This window comes from Xylocopa sonorina, chromosome 3 (genome assembly GCF_050948175.1).
Source record: "Xylocopa sonorina isolate GNS202 chromosome 3, iyXylSono1_principal, whole genome shotgun sequence".
NCBI classification, from domain to species: Eukaryota; Metazoa; Arthropoda; class Insecta; order Hymenoptera; family Apidae; genus Xylocopa; species Xylocopa sonorina.
The window spans coordinates 10323515-10346636 of NC_135195.1; the positions used below are offsets into that span (position 1 = coordinate 10323515).

At 39.1% G+C, this 23122-nt stretch overlaps 2 protein-coding genes across 3 annotated transcripts; one reads left to right on the forward strand and one right to left on the reverse strand.

Moving 5' to 3' along the window:
- Positions 1-5590: 5590 nt before the first annotated feature.
- LOC143422396 (uncharacterized) lies at positions 5591-22576 on the reverse strand. 2 transcript variants are annotated; one of them, XM_076892993.1, is made up of 7 exons: positions 22572-22576; positions 8109-8291; positions 7716-7796; positions 7146-7446; positions 6780-7037; positions 6543-6697; positions 5591-6443 (listed from the first exon to the last, which is right to left on the reverse strand). In XM_076892993.1, the coding sequence occupies exons 2-7, from the start codon at positions 8280-8282 to the stop codon at positions 6411-6413; spliced, it is 1002 nt and encodes a 333-aa protein (XP_076749108.1). In that variant the 5' UTR covers positions 8283-8291; positions 22572-22576; the 3' UTR covers positions 5591-6410. The 2 variants fall into 2 exon arrangements, with proteins under 2 accessions (XP_076749108.1, XP_076749107.1); XM_076892992.1 differs by lacking the exon at positions 22572-22576 and adding an exon at positions 8432-8571.
- LOC143422383 (uncharacterized) lies at positions 10557-22543 on the forward strand. The gene is made up of 3 exons (XM_076892963.1): positions 10557-11149; positions 11284-11360; positions 11737-22543. Exons 1-3 carry the CDS (start codon positions 10974-10976, stop codon positions 20919-20921), a joined length of 9438 nt encoding a protein of 3145 aa, XP_076749078.1. The 5' UTR covers positions 10557-10973; the 3' UTR covers positions 20922-22543.
- Positions 22577-23122: the final 546 nt, after the last annotated feature.

The following is a 23122-nucleotide window of genomic DNA, read 5'->3' on the forward strand; positions in this document are numbered from 1 at the left end:
CGCAGAGCCATCATCCTCTTTCCACTACGTCTGTCATAATATGGAACATTTTCTATTCTGTACATATTTTACATGTTCGCTGAAATTTATGCAAAATTTAGTATTGTACATTTGGCTAATTTGAATAACCAGTGCGCACGTACGCGCATTAGATAATAATGTACAATATAAATTAACGTTTCGCGTATTTCGCGCGACAAAAGAAACCGACGCGAATGGGTGGTTAAGGACGAGGCGTCTCCCGCGGCGATGCGACGTTCTCGCGGCTGTTTTTTTTTCGCGGGGAACCGGATGGACGATGCGCCCGCGAGTCATCATCCCCCGTTCCGGTAACTTCCGGTGACACAATGAAGAGCATAACTCCCGGGCCGTGCGACGCATTAAACGCGAGGACAATTAAATGGCCCCTTCGTCGATTCCCGCTGGTAACTTATCCCCAAAGTTTCCGAACTTGGTCGCGCAAACAACTTTAATTAAATATCTACCAGCGATGCGTCCGTATGCGTGCGCGTACGCGTCCTCCTGACGTCTGTGTGTCGATGAACCACAGACGAAAGAGACGGAACGAGGGTGGAGAGAAGATAGACCGACGAATGAATGGAAATTACTAAGAGCTAGAGTAAAAGGAAAGAAAAATAACAGGAAAAGCATGGAAGGGCTGGAAAGACTTACGGAGAAGGGGGTGAAAAAAAGTGGGAGAGTTAAACGCGAACACTAGCGGTACAATCCTAGGCTGATTGTCTTTGCGAGGCTCGAAATCGTGTGTGATCGAGTGTTCGTACGCGCAAATGAAAATGAACAATGGACAGAGTAGATAATCATACCGTATTCGATACACACGGCCACCCACCCCATGCTAGGCCATTTTCTAATTGTGTCCGTCATCGTATCGACCTGCCCGCGGTTTTCGTTAATTATAATGAATCGCGAGTCGTGGCCGCGCGTTTGTCAGGGTAAATACGGGACCGATCATTTTTGTTACGCGGAATCGGATTACTGTATTGATTCTGTAATCGAGAGATTGCCGATATCGGAAGCGCGCTTTAATGAAATGTACTAGTGGGGTTTTTAGAGGCTGATTTTACTTTTGCTGCGATACTCTGTAGAATACGATGCTCTTATAAATCGGAAAAACGTCGCTCGGATCTGAAACATTTTTGACGATTTTCCATTTCGAATACGCCTGCGCTTGAAGATTTTTCATCGGTCGGATTATAGTTGTATAAATTATATCAACGCTAGTTGATTGTGCCTCCAGCAATGCGATTCTAGCATTCTATTATTATTATTATTGTAATGCGGTTTAACGCGCGTACGTATTATCTAATATCCGTGTAATGCAAGAAGAACATATCGAGCGTAAAACTGCAGTTTAATCCATAGAACTATCGTAATCCGTTCCACAAATGAATCTAGCTTAACGCGATAATAGTGTTTGAACTTTTTAAAGGAATCGAACAAAATTTTTAACATCGATACAGTTCCTCGCTACGGGCTGGTCGCTTTCGAAACGATCGCAATCTCGGCTCGAAGCAGGGTGCGCGCGGTGGGTTGAGATCGAAAAAGTCTTCGTTCAGGAAAATTATCGAGGGTTCGGGGGGGAGGGGCGCGTGATCCAGTCGAAACGGCGCATTGATACGAAAACGAGTATCGACTTTGACCGTCCATCGAGTCTCACCTTTGCCGGTGCGTTCCTTTTAATCTACGCGCGCGGCGCACTGTTCCTCTGCCTCCGGGGGCTCTCGGATAGCAATGGAGCAAGCTCGAGAGACAGCTCGGGGGACAGGGAAAGCGAAGAAGAGAAGGGAGAGAGAGAAAGAAAAAGAAGATGCATGCGGAATCGCGGGCGTCGAGTACGTGGAACGCATTACACGATCATCGCGTACGGAAAGCCCAGATCAATTACATAATGGCGCGACTGAAACGGATGCTCTTCAACCACCGCCCCGTGCCCCCTTAGCCCCGCGCCAGCCCCCGCAAACTGTCCCCGCGCTCCTGCCGCAGCCCCTTTCGCAAAGTGACTATAGAACAAAGGGTTGAGCCTCTTCTCTGCGGGCGCAGTAATTATTATGCTCTTTGACGATCCCTCTGTCTGTCAACGGTAACGCCAACCGAATCGATACTTCTAAAACTTTAATCGTTTCACGTATGAGTGACATGCTTTCGCGTTAAGCCGCATGTAAAAATATTCCACGCCCGCGGAGTTCACCCTTCCTCCCTTTCCTGGTCCCCATCTTCTGGAGGCGGTAGGGCAACTTGATTTCGTGGGTGTCGAGAAGGGTACGATTCGGTGTGCACGATTTTTCATTCGTCGGAATCGATGGGGAAACGCTGCACTTTGATTTTGGTTCGGTAAGGTGTCCCTTTTGCTCGGGTGTGTTTCGCAAGGGTGGCTTGGGTCGGGGTTCGAGTTTAAGGTTCGCTTGGGGACACCCTTTCTCGCGTATTTAGCAGAGGTGTATAACGCGAGGTGTGTTTTACTAATACGCGCCATCAACATTTCTGCGTACAATGTAAATATTGGTTTTCCGGTATACCGTTGGATAAAGTTAAGATAAAAAAAGAGTGTAACATTTCGAACGGTTTGCGTTTTATTTGAACGTAAAGATGTAACGCGGTCTGAACGCATCGAACTAAGCGTTGACAAACGAACGGTAGATAAATGCGAGAAATCGTTATCTGGATGTACACGTTGATATCAGATAAGAGGGTGGATACAGATGGTAAACGTAGGATCGCGGTGTAGGTAAGAGTTAAGGAGTGAGACTACTTTCTCGGATCAGTAGTGAAAAATGATAGGGCGCGATCGAGCTGGCGTCTCGGGGATCTCATTATCCCCCGTTGGAAAGACGAGAGATCGTCTCCGCGAAACTTCTTTCCCGCCTGGAAGGAAGTAGGACCTCCTCGTTTCGCGATACAGAAACGCTTTCCTCGTTAGTCTTAATTTTCTCTCACGGACCGACATAGGCGACGACACTTCATACCGCGGACGACGGTACATCCGCGGGATCGTTAATGACACCGTGGATACACGCGATGAATAAGATCGTAATAACGAGTGCCATCCGTTGTTCCGCGACGGACCCCTTAATTTTCCTGCCTAATGTTCGGATTAATTTTCCGTTCGTCTTTTTCCCGCGCCGCGTATTTACTTTTGTTTATATAAAACAAAGAATGTAGGCCGCCTGTCTCCCTGTTTTGAATGCGAGACTTCTTTTGCCCTCGTACCGTGACAGATTCGTTCTGTGTGCTCGCGATCACAATATACTCTGTACGATACACCATCCGACCAGAGGCGGAGTTGCGATGCGTATAATTCCCGTTTCAATGGAATATCGTTACCCTTAAACATTTAATTGCACGTTCGATATTTTGAAACGGCACGTTTTTCTTCCACGAAGCAAACGTTCCCGTCTTATTTCGCATCGAAACATTTTACAGAATTCCGGTTCACCTTGTCTCTCAAATATATACGAACCGTTCCGTTTCAATGTTATACAGAGGTTCGAATGAAACGTTAACTCGAAACGAGTGTCTACGAAGTATCATTGTCGTATGTCGTTATACCGAAATATGTTAACGATGTTTGCAGAAAACATCGATTTGGTTCGTATTTCCATTTTGCAGGATATACGGAACGACATTCGCGGTAATGCGGTTACATTTAATAGCGCGCGGATTACGAGCATTATTGGTCGGGCGGAGGATCTTTGACCGGGAAATATCTAATGGCACGAGGCGAAAAAAGGAGCGGAAAGAAATGTCTGACTTTTCAAACGCGTTTCTGATGGGAGATATCGCGTATCACTACACGGGCACGCGTACCAATACGTGCAGAGACGTACACCAGAGACGGTGCTCTTGGCCCGAGCAAAATCTCAGCCCGCAGGAATGACAATAGACTGTCAGATAATGAATCCCCACTGTCACCCCCTTTACCATCCCACGTCCTAAAATCCACCCTCTGCCGTACTCTCTCTTTTACACGCTGCGTCCTTTCCCTGCGCCCGTCCTTTCTCTCTCAGCAGCGACGGCTTCGAAACCATCAACTTTTACTCGCCGGAGAACAAACTTTTCCCCGGTATCAACGTCACGGAAAATTAGACCGATTGAAGTATCTGCGAAACAGATACATGCCTCGAGCTGATTAATTGTCTGTTATCTTTCTTTCCCGGCGGTGTTCTTTTTACATCAAAAAGTTGAATTTTCTATTTAACGTTTGCTTTTCATCGTAAATCTACCCTCGCGATTCGTTCCAAATTTTCTGTCGAGAGTAATTCGAGTCTTCTCTTCTTATTTTGGTGGATACACCTATCACGTATGGCTAATTTTTACCTTCGATATAATAGAAATATATCTGACTAATTGTATCGTTCTGTTGCGAATTAATAAGGAAGATGTGACTTTTACTTAAGTTTCTGTTGTATCTCTCGCTAACCGTACCCCTTGTACTTTCCACCCTCTACTCTTGTGGCAAACAGGACTATGACCGAGTAGGCGAGGCGTCCACTTAGCGTTAATGCCCCTTTTATTGGTCAAGATTCCAGTCAAAAGCTGAATAGATGCTTGGGTCGTTCTACCAAGTCTGTTTCCTCTAAAAATTAAACGAACCGTCGGTTATGCCCGCTTCTAAATATTACAGTCCAGTTTAGAGAGTTTAATTTCATGATAAGTGTAACTTTTACACGCTAATTAACATAAATTAATTTGCCACCTACTCTTTGAGCGATCGGTTCGTGACTGTTGCGAATTAAAATTAGAGAAAAAGAGAGAGAGATACGCGTGTTAATAAATATTATTTTTATTTTAATCGTGTCATCTAATATGCTCGTTCTTGTCGAGTAAAGAGTACACTTTGATGCTTCCCGTTGATTATCCCGTTTACAACTGTTCCTTAATCGTGCGCGTTCGACACTCGATTAATATTTAATTTCCGTTTATGTTTCGCAAATTGGAAAAAAGGAAAGACTCGTTCGTTTATCCGCTTACAGTTAAGCCGATGGCTCTTTTTAATCAAAAGTATAATGCGTATTTAAATTTATCATGGTACATGCAAATCCTCTCTCATTTTTTGCCCACCTCTCTCCTTTTTTTTCTTTACGAGAACTCGGAAATGAATAGAGCAAAGCCGAAAAAAAGAATTGGAACGTGAGATATAACATATTGAACCGAATGTTGAAGCCAGTCCGGGGAGCGGAGTCGAAAAAAATTTCGCACGGAATAACTCGAGGCAGAAAAAGTGAACAAAAAATTTCCATAAAAATGCACTAGTACGTATAATCCGGATAAAGCTTAGCATCGTGCGAATGGCTATGTCACCGATGGAAATGGTCGAAAGGAAACAGAATTGATACGTAAAATTGATGGTAATCGCAGTACGTAAAGAGACACGGAAAAATGTGGCAGAGTGTAAGTTAATTATAATGAATGTTGTATTTTCCCTTCTATTACTTATATCAATTTATACATATATGTTGCTTCCATATTCTTCTAGTAAGAAGCCACTTACGAGTTTCGCATATCTCGTAACACGTGCGTGTGTGTGGACAAATAAGTTACATATATTAAATAAATTTCGAGATTCAAATGATTTTGTGAAAAAAATATATTTATTTCGTTATTTATTCTGATACATTCATGATAGTTTATATATAAATGGCTTACATTTAGGGCCTAAAATTTTTTTTTCGTGTACACATAATTCTATTTCAGTCTCATAGAAGAAAAAATTTGATCTTTTTTTTCAATGTTCCGTGTCTGCACTTATCTGCATCGAACTAAATATATACTTTTTAAATGAACGATACATTTCTAAAATTATCTTACTTTCACTGACTGGCATTAAAAAAAATTAAGGAAATTATAAACATCAACAAGAGAAAATACTGTAGAATATATTTATTACAAAATATTTCAGATAATATGCACTCACTGACGTAAAAACGTCCACACAGAATTTGGAAGATGATGATATTATTTTTACATTTTCATGTTTCAATATACTGGAAGTAGTCTTGCAAGATTCTCGTTTAAATTTGCATTCCAAACTCGAACTCATACTATCACTGGGCAAGATTTAAAAAAAGATATTCTAGCATCTTGCAAAAAAAGGTTATCTAAATTTTAAGTTAAAATGTACAGTTTGAGACGATACGAACATGGTCACGTTTACAAACGTTTTTTCCCATTGTTTCCATTAAATCAACTTCTACGCGCCTAGAAAATATTTACTTAAAAAATCACTTTATGTGCTTAAAAGTGAAATGTGTGACACATTTCTCATGAGATCTTAAGTTTTAACGATTACGCGTCAGTCTTGAGACTGTTAATTGAGTAGCCATTTACCAGTAAATTAAGCTTTGCAGATCACAATGGTTTAGTATTTATACTCAACAAAAATAGTCTGTAGTTTAGGCATTTTCACTAGAGGGCCTCTTCTTATTCTAGAAAATAAATTAATTTTTTGTTACCACACCAATATGCTACTACAGATATGTGTCCAATTATTGTTACGCTTAATATCGTTTTGAAAGAGAGCTTACAGTTTGTTTAGAAGGTTTAACATCCGTACTAGTAGTACGTGCTTTCGACCTTTCTTGTTCTAGTTGTGCATGTAGAGATGCTACTTCCGATGTCAATTCATCTCGTATTTCTTGCAACTTTGCTACTTCAGCTAAGACTGATGCTTTGTCCTTCACTAAAATAAAAGAAATAAATAATGCATAATCAATCTTGTTTGAAATGGTAACGAAATTATCAATAGATCATTATTAATTTACTTTCTCCATGTGATAGTATTTGATACAGCTTTTTATTCCTTTCTTTAACTTGCGTTAATTCTTCTTTTAAACTGTCTACTTGACTCCTTAGCTCATTAATAACTTTGTCACGTTTTTCCACCTCTACCCTTAACTGAGCAGATGTGATGTCATCGTCAATTCTGTGCAGTCTTGCCCATAGTACGTCTTTCTCCTTCCCCTTTGTAATTTCTTCTTTTGTTTCTTTTTCAATCCGTTCAAAAAATTCTGGATCTAGTTCTGCAAAATAATAATTAATCTTAAAGAACATGTTTTGTAGATGTTTCATATTCTATGTACTCTCTCCTCTATATATTGCAGATAGCTTAAGATATAAAACTATACTACCTTTTGACTTCATTTCACTACATTCGGAAGGTAATACTGTATCTTGAGTGATAGGAGTAGTAGTAGTAGCAGTAGCAGTAGTTGTAGTCGTGGTTGTAACGATAGTACTAGCAGCAGTAGTATTTGATCCCATACTGTTGAATTCCTCCAATGACATAGTAGCTTTTTTCGATTTTTTTCCTGATTTCTTATTTGCCTCTTGCTCTTTGTCTGATTTAGCTGTGCTTACTAGCTCCTCATAAGCTAGCTTTGACAACAAGATGGCTTGATGTAATTCTTGCTCAAATGTTTCCTCGACAGCCTTAAGGAAATCACAATTGGACGTGATAACACACAACAATTATAAATATGTCACTACTGAAACAAAATCTTTGCTTTAACAATTTATTTATGAAGTTCAACAAAAATTTTCACACATATTACTCAAGCCTGTTGTGCTTATCAAACACAATTCATGGAGTCATTACACAAACATCCAGGTACTAAATTTCTTTCATTAAACATCTAACATAAAATCCTATAAAGCTAGTGGCAAATATAAATGTAATACATTACAATTATATACATTACCATTATATCTTTTTGTTTCCATTGTTCCCATTGTTGATTTTCATTGTTATTATTACTGTTACTAGTCTTTTTCTTTTTTCCCTGCAAGGAAAGCAAGTTTTAAATAAATAAATAATCTTAAACGATAGCATTACCCTATTTATTAATATGATAGCTGCTTTCTATTACAGATTGATAACAAAAATTAAATAATTATATTGCTTTTTATATTTTAAAACGTGTTCGTCGCAAAATAATTGAAAACCACGATCAAGATTAACGTTCGAGTTCAACTCGAAACACAAAGTTCCCGCCAGGATAGCTGGAAAAATCGTGGCACGTTCACCGACTAATCCAAAACAAAAAAAAACAAAAAAAAACAGAAGAAGACAACAAAGATTACACACGTCGCACCTTATTTTGTTTTTTCTTGTCATCCTTTTTCGGCTGTTGCTGTTGCTTCGGTTTGTCATTTTTCGTTTTTTGATTCGTCTTACCAGCGGTAACATTCTTCCGGGTTTTCTTCGGCTTACAGTCATCATCGTCGATGCTGAGTACTGCGAACCTCGACGGTACGGCGGTCGCCATTTCTGTGAACTGTGAACACACGTATTGATAACAAAGCTACAGAACTTCCGGTATTGTTCTAGCCGCTGAATTTCGATTCTCCGCCAAGTCTTCCATTGTTAAACCGTGTATCGCGCGCGTAACGTCATAACCTAGCGTAAAACACTTACGTGTATAGATTTATCGCACGCAAACAGAAGTATAACGAAAAATGAAGAACGTCGTTAAGCTACGACATATAAACCGGAAACGAATAGTAAACGTTATTGTGAAACGTCAGCGCCTCTGGTGGGAAATATTGTCATGATTGCACTTACCCGCCCGGCGACACAGTACGACCAACTGTTGAAGCAAAAATAAGAGAGCCTTGTTAATGTCTCGAGAGCAATAATCTCAATTTGTTTCACGCGTACTATAAATTTTATTATATAGCTATAATGCCATCAATTATTAATGGTAAGGTTTGATTGAAATCGTCGATTTACAGTTTACAATTTAATTTTCTAATCTGTAATATAATACAATCCATAATTTACATGTTGACACATAGTATTTATACACGTTTTGAAATTTTTCATTTGGACTATTAATTGTACAATATTATTTGTTGTATTTTTATGCTGTCGTGTGTATTACACTTTTATGTTTTTATGTTACCTCTTTTTCGTTACGTTCACGTGAACTTGCAAATAATGCGAAACTTATTATGCAAAATTAAGATATATCAAACTCTAGTATTATATAATTCATTTTGATTTGATAGTAACTCGGCCTGCATCGTTATTGTCTTTCGTATCGTAATATAACGATAAAGAAACGTGAAATATCCTTCAAAGTATCTCGTTTTGTAATTTCATTTGTAATACGCGTATGCATTTATTTTACAATCAATTTAAACGTCCAAATCTTACACGCGTTAAATAATGTGTTGCGATAAAGAAAAGTACAGGTACATTTCATATTATTTTATATTTAATAACTCGTACCACGTTACGTTAGATTTTCGCAAAGCAAATGCAACATTACTCTTCGCATTGTTGCAAATATATACGCACAAAATTGTACGTATATTAAAGACTGAAATAAGTACACGCAAATGATTACAGATACGTACACTTACTATAATAAAACATTTTAAAACGATAAACCGCGAGAAACATTGTATGTGTGCGTAACATTTAAATCCTTCTAATATCGGAATTCACGCGGTTCCCCCCTTTTTCTCCTCTACGCGCGTTAGAAATCATTTGAAATCGACAGGATCGATCGATCACTAGCGGTTGAAGAGAATTTCGCTGGTAGCGTAAACAATTGCCGGAAAAATGATAGAATTGGGAGAAGTAAAATCGACTGAAGAGGCCGAGAGGCAGCGGGAGCGCAATAGTTGGTAACATTGCGGGATCGAGAATCTCGATCAACGAGAGAGAAGGAAGTATCTATCTACACATCCATCCATCCACCGTACAGAGCCCCGTTGCACGTCGGGAAACCGAACATGTACGTACGTCGTAGGAGCGACGTAGAGCGTTGAATGTGTCGATTGCGTTCGGGGTTGGCTTGCACTTTTCGCGGTTGTATGTGCGCGCAGCAACGTCGCGTGGTCGGTTATCAAAGGTATTCGGTAAAGCCTTTCCAGTGTGGAAGTGACTTGAGTGATAAGAGGTGAGGTGAAAAGGGAAACGTTGTCCGTTCGACGGGACGCTCGCCAATTTCGGAGGTGTAGGGACCATTGGCGGCGTCGCTCTAACAAACAAGACCCTCGGGTGAGAACCGTAAAGTTCACGGTGTGCATCTGTGTGCGGTTCGTATATCCAATCACGGAATTCGCGGGCTAAGATGCCCGACGTGGCTCCCGTGGACAACGTCGGCATCGAGAACGGGATCAACGTAGCGGTGCACGACGAGGGGAGCCGACGCTCGTACCTGGTTTCCCGCGAATACACCGCCGATTCCATTTTCGCGTACGCCCGCGCATATGGGTGAACAATTTCTGGTGTTTTGAAACGTCGTGCCAGTGCTCGCAAGTTGATTCGGCTGTTTCGCTGGAAAGGGGGAGAAAAAAAACCAGATATTCACGTATTTCACGCGCAACCAACGACTGCTGCTTCTGTACAAGATAACGGCAACATGAAAACAACGACAATTCACTAGCGTACTATTATACTCTCTTCCCTGTTTTTTTTTTCTTTTCGTATATACCCCTCGACGGGGGTACATGTGCATAAGATTTTTTTTGGGGCAAATGTTTATGGTGCAATTCGTAGATTAATTTAAGCTGGACATATTAATTAAGGCTCGGTAAATGTTCCGTGTGTACGTTGGTTAATAATATTGTAGACGAAGAGATCGAAAGTGCTTCAGTGAGTTGTAAGATGAAAGAAACGTAGGAGTAAAGTGGCCGTAAAACTTTTGGGGGACCTTGTTCGTTCGTTTGGCAATTGCGTACCGCATTTGTTATCTATGGTTTTGCATCTATATATTTACGTATATTAATCATATTTCTTTTCGAATGAAACAAAACCGTTTGTCATTGTTACGTATTAAGACTATACTTTGAGCAGTAGGATAATCCCTCTCATATTGTATACACGAGCGCAATTAATTGTACAAGGTGCTTCAGTTATAAAAGAAAAGAGTAGAAGGTACACAGGATATTTATCTTGAATTTCAATGCTGACTTTGTGATAGAATAAAGTCAGATATCTCTCCAAGATGTGCGAGCAAACAGAAATTAATTACCTGGATGGAGATGTCGTTTGGGTAAAACTCGGTGCTTGTTGGTGGCCAGGACAAGTTACCGGGTTTCATAATTTGCCTGAAGATATTCAAGTTGAATTTCATAAGAAACCCTTGATAGCTGCTGTGAAGTTCTTTCAAGAAGACACATAGTAAGAAATTTAACGTGCTACATTATGCATCGCTTATCTATTTATACTTAATAATATTCTTGTAGCTTGCAGATATCAGTTCCATAAATAAATTGTGTATACTTTTAATACATATTTTGCTTATTTTTTTACAGTGAATTTGTCAAGAACTATCAACAGATTTATAAATATAACTGTACCCTGAAAGATGAGTTTATCAAAAAAGGATTAGGTATGATTATCCTTATAAATATGTAATTGAACTTTTTAAGGCCTGATTTATAAATTTTTAATACAAAACATGAAAGTACTACTAGTATTTTATTTAAGACTTATCTGTTATTTAAATTTGTCAGAGTATGAAACAAATTTTTTCTGAATTTTCATCTTTTATACGAAGAGTCAAATCATTTTAGTTGTACTATAATTTAAAAAATTTTCCAGTTCTATAAAATTACAAAATGAATATAATGAATATAATTTAGTCAATGTCCATTCAGGATTATAAGAGGAAAATAGATGTTGAGTATACATAATACTATAGCAGGCATTAAGAAGTGAAAATAATAAACACGATCATCATATATTTTACAATAATTATTTTACAGATAAATATCGAAGTAAAAGCAAAGATGGCTCTAGATATATGGATAAATTTCCTGGAGACGTTGAAATGGCTGAGAAATTAACTGGAGGTGATCCTGATATATTAAATCATGATAAATTTTGCCCGGAAGAGAAACCAAATATATCAGCTTTGTTTGGAGATAAAAAAATTCCTAAGAAGAAACGGGAACGGGAGGAAAGTCACCGAAAAAGTGATGGTATGGAAGTAATGCGAAAAATTACGCACCCACGATTTATACGAGAAAACGACCACGAAGTTCGGATTCGTCAACAACCTAGCAGTTTGCCATCTACGCCAAATAGCACTGGCTCTCCACAATATCCATGTCATTTATGTAATTTCACTTCATCGCGAATTAATGTTATCATTTGTCATATAAAAAGCCATAGATCCGGAAGTTCGCCAGTGTCAAAAACAAAAGTGAAAACTTATTCTCCGTTTAAAAGCAGATATCCCGATGATTCTCTGGATACACCAAAACGGAAACATGTCAAGAAAGAAAAGAGTCAGTCGAGTAAAGTTAAAAGTAACAGTGAATCTGGTAAAAGGAAACAGACGAAACAAAATGAGAAAGCTGCTAAGAAGAAAAAGACATCGGATCCTAAAATTCGTGATACTATATTAGCCGATTGGGACGATGAATCGGATGAAGACATTGATTTAAATCAAAGCAAATCCATTGATTTAACATCTATGAACAGTTCACCGACGAAAAGTCAAAACGATTTTGAAAAGTCAGAAGAATCCGCCGATAAGAATAGTACGTTAACGGATACCAACGAAATTATTGCAGAAACTGAAAAATTACTTAAAGAAACTGAAAAGTTAACTACAGTAGTTAACATAACCGATGATTCCCTATCCGATAGCACCACGAAAAGTTTTAAACAAACTCTTTTCGATAAACATTCAGAATCAGAAAAAGATGGTAGAATGTCTGATGTAGAAAGTAACGAATCGACTAGCAAGTCGCAAACGGAGAAAGATACTTATAATGATAGTGAAAATAAAATTAATACATCGGACAAGGATAATAAGGAATCATTATTGTCTTGTTTCGATTTTCACGAAGAGGAACCGTCTATACCTCCAGTAAGGAAAAAAGCACGCGCGTTTAACCAGAAAAAAGAGATAATAAAGGAATTTGAATTAAGCCAAGCTTTGAATAAAATGGAACAGGAGAAAGAGGTTGAAAGTGATAAAAAGGAAGACGAGGATAGTAAAACTACTCCGAAAGAATGTGAACAATTAGATACATCGTCGTCTTTGAACGAGCAGGAATTAGGAAAAAATGAAAAAAGTGATAAAGTTACAAACGATGACATAAAAAAAGATAAGAAAATTGAAGAAGCGGAGGAAAAAATTAAATCTGATAAAGTAACAAAGGACAGTACATTGAAGAAAACTGGTACTAATACTTGTGAAACGGAAGTAGAAATAGTAGAAATATTCGAAGTTGAAAAAGTCGAAGCTAAAAAGGAAAATCCTGAGAGTGGCTCGAAAAAAGTTGAGGCAGAAGATTCAACTGCTGCAAATACAACGCTAAGTGATAGTAAAGAATTAATAACGAAAGATAAAGATTTAAGCGCACGAACTAATACTATCGATGATAAAAAAGCAAAATCTAAAGACACAGCTGACATTGAAAAAGAAGAAAATACGGAACGTGAATCTTTAAAGGAAACTGGAGACTTCGTGGTAGAAGATGAGACTGTATCTGAATCCGCAGAAACGCTTCCAGAACAGAGTGAAAATTCAGATGCAGACATGCTGGATCAAGATCAAGTGCCTAATTCGAATTCTACGAACGTCTTACTGAACAATAGTAAATTAAACGTTACTCCACAAGTTCGTAAGCGCAGAGGCAGGCCAAAAAAATCAGAATCTCTTCGTAGTAGTATTAGTAGTAGCGCTAGCGGAAGCGAAAGTCCGAGAATAAGGGATATTAAGAACAGCCCGAAGGTTTTTGAAATATTCGAGATAGAACGTAGAACTTCGGAATCTGATAGCGACCGTTCATACAGTGGCAGAAAACGAAAACCAAACAAAAGATATATAGAATCCGATTTATATGTACAAGATATAGATCAAAAAATATATAAGACTGATGAAAGTCAATCGGAGAGTGAGGAAAAAGGTTCTGGGAAAATAAGAAATAAATCGAAACGAAGTAAGAAATTTGTGGAAGCTGATAAGAAAATAAACGAAAACGTTGATCTTAAAGAAGAGAAGGAAATAGAAATTTGTAACGCAATGGAGGTAACGGAAAATAATGTAAATTCTTCGAATGTCGAATCGAAAGATGGTCCAATTGAGGTTGCATCTAAGAGCCAAATGTCGATAGAATTGGACACGAAACACACTGACAATCAAACTTCTATTGAAATTTCTAAATCATTGCAAGCATCAACGGAGAAAAATGTTCTAACAAAGGAATCTAATACGTTTGACGTTGAAGATACGAAATCTTCATCGACAGAAAGTAGCATCGCTAAAACAGAGGGTATAGTGGAAAGCGGGAAAATAAAAGATAATGATAGCGATGATATATTAACACCAAATAATCTTCAACAAGAAAATGTGAAAGATCTGAACGCAGAACCTTCGAATACTCATGAAATGGAAATTTCATTAGAGAAAGAAACGCCCGCTCAACAATCGGACACTTCGAAGACTGTTGATATGTTGCCCCCTAAAAAATCTCAAATAAAAAAGTTTGAGCTATCGCAACTTGATTTTTTTGATACTGATGTTCATACTACCAAGGCTACTGCAGCTTCTGATCCAGATAGTGGGCAGGAAAAATTGGCAAATTTAAATACCGAAGCGATTGAACCCAATACGGAGTTAATTAGTTCTTTCAAACAAGAAGAAATTGTTCCAGAAAAGCTTGAAACAGACACCAAGAATAAAGAAATCTTAAAAGATGACGATCAAGCAAAGGGAGAAAATAAAATCCAAAAAGATGAAGCAGCTATACCTGCGAAACAAAGTGTGCGTCAAACAGAAGCGGAAATAGTTGGAAAAGAAGAGAAAGAGGAAGTCAAAGTGGATAATTTAGAACAAGCATCAAAAGATACAACGAGTATATCGAGCGAACAACAAACTCAAAAAAGAACGTCCATACAAACGAGGTATAAAGGAAAATTTACACCAGAAACTGGTGCTAAATTAAAGAAAGAGTTGTTTCCTGAAGAAAAATCAACGAATACATTCCAAGAAGCTTTCTTAAAAACTTTACATATGGATAAAAAGAAAGGTACCGTCGATGATTCTGACGCAATTGGAAAAGGAAAGAAGGGCAAGAAATTAGTGAAGAAAAAACCAGCAGAAGGCGAAGAAGAAACAAATGTCTCTTCTGAGACAGTTCAAAAGACGACAAGTGACGATTCAAATATTCCAGAAAACTTTCCCAACCTTTCTCAAGACAACAGTTCTCAGATCGCGGTTATGAGCAACTTTGAAGCTATAGAAGTTGTAGTTGACCAAAATCTTGGAATTGAAACAAAGGTCGACGATACCGTGTTTCAAAATGTTGGCCAACTTACACCGTCGAATGAATTTAACATTATGTCGAAGTCATTAGGTCTGTCGCCTTCTACCGAAGATAGCTCTAAATCTATCAATTTAGACATGCAGAAGATAGATGAATCTTCGAGAATGTCAGCTTCTACACCGTCACCATCATCTGACGCTACCGTGTCGGTGAAAAAACGTGAAATGCCGAGAATAATTGAAAACGTAACATTAACAGAGCCAATGCAAATTTTAAAGTCCAAATTACTGGACAAGATACCGCAGAAAGGAGTCAAGCACAAGTTAGAGATGGAGAGCTCGAAGAAGCCCGAACAAAAGGGTTCTCCAAAGGCGAAAATAATGAAAATCGAATCTTTATCTTCCAATACCAAGATGAAAACTGGTTTAAAGGTAACATCTCCGCACTTATCGTTGACTGAAAAATTACAGATGTTGAAAGCGGAGGAAGCAGAGACTGCCGCGATGATAGAGGCACAAAATGAACAGTTAAATGTAAAAACATCGAAAACCCCCACTACAACGACCACAACTGAGAAGTATATTCAAGAGAGCTCGCAAAGTTTAGTGGACATGGATTTAGACATAAATTCTATGCCGTTTGTCTTGAGCGATGATGTTTTAACTCCGGAAAGTATCGAACAAATGCCCGTCGTTATATCATCTATTATACCCGCATCTAGCACGATTCCAGCAACCTTATCGTTCACGCCGACCACACAGATAGTAACACCTGCTCAAGCACAATTTAAGCTGACTGAAAGTACCAGCGAAGTATCGCCTTCGAAGAAGAAAAGTGGTACTCCAGCGATTTTGAAGAATAAAACTAAAGCTAAACCAACGATTACCAGCATAAAAACGCTGGTACCACCGCTGACGGGTGGTGTGAAGGGTATCAAATTTCAAAATACGCCAGCGACCAGCAAAGTACCGCCGCTTTTAACGCAGAAAGGTACGTCGGGAAAATATGTGGTTGTGCAGACTTCTGGAGGCCAGCAGTTACGTTACAGCGTACAGGGGAAGACTGGTACGCAACAAAAAATTGCCATACCAACTGGTAAAAGTGCTGGGAATGCGCAAGTAGTTCAACAAGGTGGTAAAGTGGTTATATTGACTTCAGCGCAGTCGGGGCAGACCAAAATGCTACCTTTAAATATCACAAAACAACTAAGCAATAAAGTTCAAAGAATTATGACGAACAAGGGTCAAGTTTTTTGCCCCATCAGCCCTCAAGGTATCATAAACTCGAAAACGATCATTGCTCCAAAGGGGGACGGTGTTTCCGCGACAACGTCTAAGCTTCCCTCGGGGCATAAGATTATTAATACGCAAGGTATAATTGCTTCAAAAGGAGTTCTTACTCCTATTTCGAGAACAATTGGAAAGACTGCTCTATTGGGGACATTGTCTCAAGGAATTTTGACAAAAGGCGGAATTTATACGCCGATAACTGCTTCTACTTTGAGCGGGAAAGCTATTATTGGATCGAAAACGTTAGTTACAAAGGGTGCGACTATATTGTCCTCTCAGAATCTAGGCACCTCGAAAGCTATCTTGACCCCTATATCTCAGACTATCGGAAGCAAAACAATTTTAAGCACACAAGGTATCGTGAGCCCAAAGGCGACAGTTTTGACGCCGATAACAGGGCAACAGGTAAAAGCTATCGCAGCAAAGAGCCCGTCGAAAGGCAATAAGGTACAGTACCAGTCTGTACAGCAAAAAGTGCAACTTCCTGTGTTACAAAAATCGCAAAAAGGTTCAATGTCCGGTACCTCGCAAGGAAGATCTGGACAAATGAAAAGTGGCGGTAGCACAATGGTGTTACAGAACACTGTTCCTACGCAAAAGACTGCACAGCAGGGAAAGAAGATAATTAAACAGACGGTCGTGCAAGGTTCCGCTGTTCACAATATCCAGTCTCAAGGCAGCACTCAACAGGCAGCAGGTGTAAGTTCGCAAATTCAACAAAAAGGGAAAGGTGTGTCTACGTCCGTGCAAAAAGTTATGCCTCGTGGACGACAGTCAAAGGCGCAACAAAAGATAGTCGTTCAAAAAGTACAAGAACCTACGATTACTACTGCGCAAAACGTTCAATCAAAGCAAACGGTTTCGGTACCATTGACTACTGTGCCAAACGTCTCTAAGGCCTCGATCCAGCAAAAGCAAATAGCCAGCAGTACTGCAACTACGAAGATTGCATCGAAGGGTCACGTGTTAAATAAGACTGTCGCGCAACAACAGAAGAATTTATTGAACATTGCGAATATCGCAACTACAACTAACGTCAATACTAATCTGTCCACGTCTTTGTCCCTCCCGCCGTTAGAACCAATCGAGCCGGAAAGGAAATCAAAAGTAGAGAACGTACTCGTTGAATCTATTCAAAAGGAACAGCCTAAAATGGAAAAGTTCAATGTCGATAACAGCGGCGAGACAGAGAAGATAGAGGAACCGAAAATAGCAACGCAGCCGCAAATAATGGCTTTGCCAACGGAAAGCAGCGACGGGACGCAAACTTATGTTCTGGTGACCATCGACGAACAAGGACAAATACAGCCTCTCGACAATAACACTCTTATGTCATTGGAAGGTACTACACAAAATCCAGACGGCACAAGAACTCTGTACATAGATCCTAGCTCGTTGGGAGAAGCAGGCACGTTGGATAATATTGTTCTGCAATTCGACAATGGCGTGTTGCCCAGTATACAGACCAGTGTCACCGAGCCTACGCAGACAATTATATCAGAAAATTTTCCCACTTCGGAGGTAATACAGACATCGAACCAGGACATTCTAGCCGCTGCGCTAGCCAATACAGATTTCCAACAAGAGATCAGTTTAACGGACAATTCTACAGGAAACGTGATGACCAGCGGTTTAACTCAAACGAGCTTAATCAATCAGACTATCCTGCAATCGACTATCATACCACCTGCTGAACCAATATCATCTCCCTCTGTACTTTCGACCTCATTGACCTTAAATCAACCTATAATGACACCTTTGGAAGTGCCCAGCAATTTGCCAATTCAATCGGAAACAACTCCGACGTCAGCCGTGACAACTATTCCCACTTCTCTCGAATTACCAATAACAATTACAAACCCGAATATTTCCTACATCTCAGCGGGGGAGGCGCAAATTCAGATCCCTGGCAATTCGATGCCAGATATCGGGGAAATAATGGAAAGTCCGACCACAGCGGAAATCGCACGAACGGAAATACCTGCGAGCACACAGTATCTGGTGCTGCCGAATTTGGAAGAGAACATCACTGTTGAAGCATCAAGCGTGCAAAGTAGTACCATTTCGTTACCTAACGTTTCGTATTCAGTCTCGATTCCGAATAATTTAGTTTTGCAAAGTTCACAAGTGCAAACTACCCCATCGATGCCCATAATAGACGATACCTACGCTGAAAACGTACAATTCACATCGACTATAGAAGCCTCGATGACAACCGAGCCGACTTTCGTTGATGTGCCCACGTCCGAGATGCTCGTTTCGAAATCCACCATTTCCACGGAGAATGTAAAATCATCGCAGGACATTACGGTGTCTCACGATGCCTCTGCGCCTCCTCAACAGGAACCTATCGTGTCGACGAACGAATCGTCGATCCTAAACGAGGAACAGGATGCAAAAGCGTCATTGCAAGAAGCATACTCCTCGCAAGACGGCCACGTTAAAACGAAAGAGATGACTTTGGAACAAACAGTTACTGAAGAAGACGGTAGTTCGAACGTAGCAACGGGTAGTCAGAGCGATGAACCTGGTGGTAATGATAATATAGCGCACACGCAAATGGTAGAGCAGCCAGACGATGCGATGACCAGTACAATGTCGATAATGGATGATAACGCCTTGGTTACGTCCGAGTCCACCGCGAAAATATCACCCAAAGAACACGCGAGTTTTGAAGTTTCAGATTCGAACGAGATAGACACGAATAGTCCCTTGCAAGAATCGAAGAATATAAGGAAGCTCAAAGAATTAAGTTTCGAGGAACAGTCTGATAACAAAGTTCATTCTCCCGTCTCCGAAGAACAAGCAGCAACGTCCAACGAAGTGGAGGTTGCCCAAGAGAGAGCACAAATTTTACCAGCAGAGTCACTGAACCGTTTGGACGAGCAGAGCGTGCATATAGACGAGACTATTAAATCGAAAGTTTATCCTGCGGGCGCGATGAAAGAGTCGGAGGATTCCCAGGCAGACGAACCGTCGTCTCAAGGTGAATCGGATCTGATTCAAAGAAACTTGGAATTACATTTCGAGGAGACAAACGCGGAAGCTGGCCATGAAACTCCATCGCAATCGTACGAACAGTTTGGAATAGCGGTGACCACCGATTCCACCGATTTACCTAGTCAGTCTGCCACGAAGTCTGAAAACTCGAGGGAACCCTCGCAGTCGATTACGTACGAGCCGATGGAAACGGACGAAGAAGCTATCACGACCGAACCACCGTCCCAATCGTTCGAACATTCGAAACTGAACGAGGCTTCCCAATCGTACGAGATCTCGGCGGAGGCGAGTATAAACGCGCCTACACAATCTTTCAACGAGTTACTGCAAAGCCAAGAGAAATCGGCCATCGACGAGCCGATCGACGACCAAGCGTTCCCAACGCAGAGCTACGAGGTTGGTAAGGCGGAAAATATTCCGGAAGCTTTAGAAACGGACGCTGAAATTAGCCAAGAGGGAAACATGCCATCGCAATCTAACGACATTGGTACCGACGGTATCGGCACGTCCTCGGTTTCCACGAATAATTCCGGACTTAACGAGGACGAGACTGCAAGCTCGTCTTACGTCCCAGAAACTCCCGAGAACCAAGAAAGAGATCCGGACCAGGAGAGCGCGATAAGTACATCGTCTTGCGAGATACCGCCATGCGCCGAGTTGAATATCGCGTCGTCCAGCGCAGAACATACAAGTATCCATGACAATGGAGTACCTGAAATACCCACGTCCTCGTACAATCTGAACCCGGACATCAGTTCGACCCACGTCGATTCCGTGCCGACCTCCAGCTACGAAGAGCAGAACGTATCAACTTCGTACGAAGTGCCGATTTCGATGCCAGGCCTAGAAGAAACGCCGTCGCAGAATTTTGTTACGGAAAGCACGGATCATAGGAACGAGCCGTCTAATTATTATACCCACCATCAAGAGGTAACGGCGAGTTATTACGAGTCCGTAGGGCAGGAAACAAATTCAAGATTGGACGATGATCCACAGGAAGAGGTCACCCCCGGTTATTACGATGGTAACCCGCAGGAAGCGAGTCAAAGTTATTTTAATCCGGAGGAAGCCACGCCAAGTTACTCCAGTCACAATGTCTCTCCCAGCTACTATGACCACAGACCGGAAAGCGAGGCGAGTCAGAGTTATTATTCCGCAGACGACATTGAGAAGTCAGAGCGGTCCTCCTCGCAGAATATCGAGGCATCGCAGAGTTTTTATCAAGAACAGTCCGACGAGTTGAAATTAACGCAACAGGGGGAGGCGACGCCAACGTACACAGAAAGGTATCCCATTGATTACACGTTAGAGAATTCACCGATAGAGAGGCACGATCTTGTAGAAAGTTCTGTATCAGCCACCAGGCCTACAGAGAGGTAATATATTATGATGGAAAATACCATTGCGCTATAAGAAGAAAAGTCCTTGTTTTCGTCGGTTAATGGACATTACAGCCATCGATAGATAAACAAAAATCTATTTTCAATTGTAAATATAATATTAAGATAACAAGTGATTAGCTGTAAGATTAAAAAAGTAAATTCTTACTATAATTTATATCTATATAAATATATATATAAATATATAAATAAATATATGTTCAAATGCATAGGTCTATACATATACACACGTACATTCTTTCCGATGTTTGTGTGTATATATATACACGTACGTATCTACTACGGATATAATCCGTATATATAAAACTTGGTATATAAGCAGTGTAATTATATAAAGAAAAATTATGGTTTCGTTACAAAGACATTATGATTTTATATATTCATCTTGTTTAATATATTGAAATATAATATATAAGCAGTTCAATATATTGAATTAGATTATCATTCGTAATTTCTCCTTTTTTTTTAGACTGGATACATTAATGCTTTTGTCATATTACAGATGGGGTATACATTTTTTTAATAATAAAGCACATATGATATATGTATTGTAAAATTTCCCAAGGAATCATTGGAGTAGTAGTAAAAGCTGTTAATTATGTATTTAATAAAATTCCAATATATGATAATAGTCGCAATAAAAATACATGTGTGCTATTTATCATTCGTTTTACAGTAACGTTATGTGATTGAGTATAAAACAATTGTAGAATGTTTGTACATTATTAAATGGTTCTTATTGAAGATGGTCAGTGTGAAATAAAAAATAAATCAGGAAACTTTACTACTACTCCATGACTACGAGTCGCAACAGGAGACTTCATCTAATATCCGAAAAAAGTATAAGCTTGAATAATTGTATAAAGGTAAATGCACAATGTATCTTCAGTGATGTATTAATTAACGTGCATCTCTGAATATTTGTAAAATTCTCGTAATGAGGATTTTATTGGGCAATCGTATGAACTAAAGACTTCATTTTGTCATTTAAGCTTCTCACTATAATTTTTCCATCGCTCATAGACTACCTACAGAGAGAAATCTATGTATTAATGACAGTTGTAGATATTCGGACGAATCAAGTATTGAGTTTGTTACACGTACATCGTTTTACTTGTAGGTGATAGCTTACATTTAATAAGAAATAAAAAAGCCCATTATTTCAGTTATGATAACGTGTAATCTGTGTGCTGATGTAAATGTAAAGAACACGGGAATTCAGTGGGAGATCTGTCGTGTTTGAAATGAGTTAATACTTAACAGGGGAGTAATTTTAAAACAAATATTCATCTAATTAGGAGTAAACTTCTTATCGTAAACAAGATAAGTTTATTTATGTAAAATATTCAAATTACTCTAAATGTCAAACAATCTCGAAAACAAATTTGTACATACGCGTACATGTAACAATGCATTAATAAAATTATGCATTTTAATGATTTTTTTAACGTAATTTAGAGTAAAATAATTTTGTTCTTTTTTTTTAACGAAAAGCTATATAAATCTCAAACAAGACAGATTTACCAACATATTCTAATGAACAAAAAACGATTATATTCTTTATATAAACACATGTTATTAAAAATAAATTTGTTTTTATTTCTCGTGGCGTTTTCAATCGCGATCACGCGTGTATATATTATGTTATTGTTAGGGGGAAGGGAGAGTTATTAAACTACCATATGTCGCAGTTGAAGGGAAAGAATTTAAGCCGGATAAATTTTCAATGATGGACTGAAATGTTAATATCCTTTAATTACTGTTTGAATTTAATTGATATACATATATATATACATATATATATATGGTATAGGTGCATGTATTATGTATATACACCTACATAAATACACGTGTACATACATCTTTCATTCAACGGAATTATATTATAAAAATTTCTGTACCTATATATATAAATAGTATACAATACTGTGAAATATATAGAGAAAATATAGTTACATTTTCTATCGAGACTTTCTGATACAATCGTAAGTTGAAATATATATTGCTTCGTTGAAGTAATCAAATTTAAGTGGCAGCAAAGTGATACTGATTAAAATAGCATTACTTGCGTTCCTGTATAATAATTTGGTATTTTCATCACTAACAATTTAATCTTTTTATTTCTACAGTGTGCACCACATACACGATTGTAACTAAAAGATTAAATAAATACATGAATAT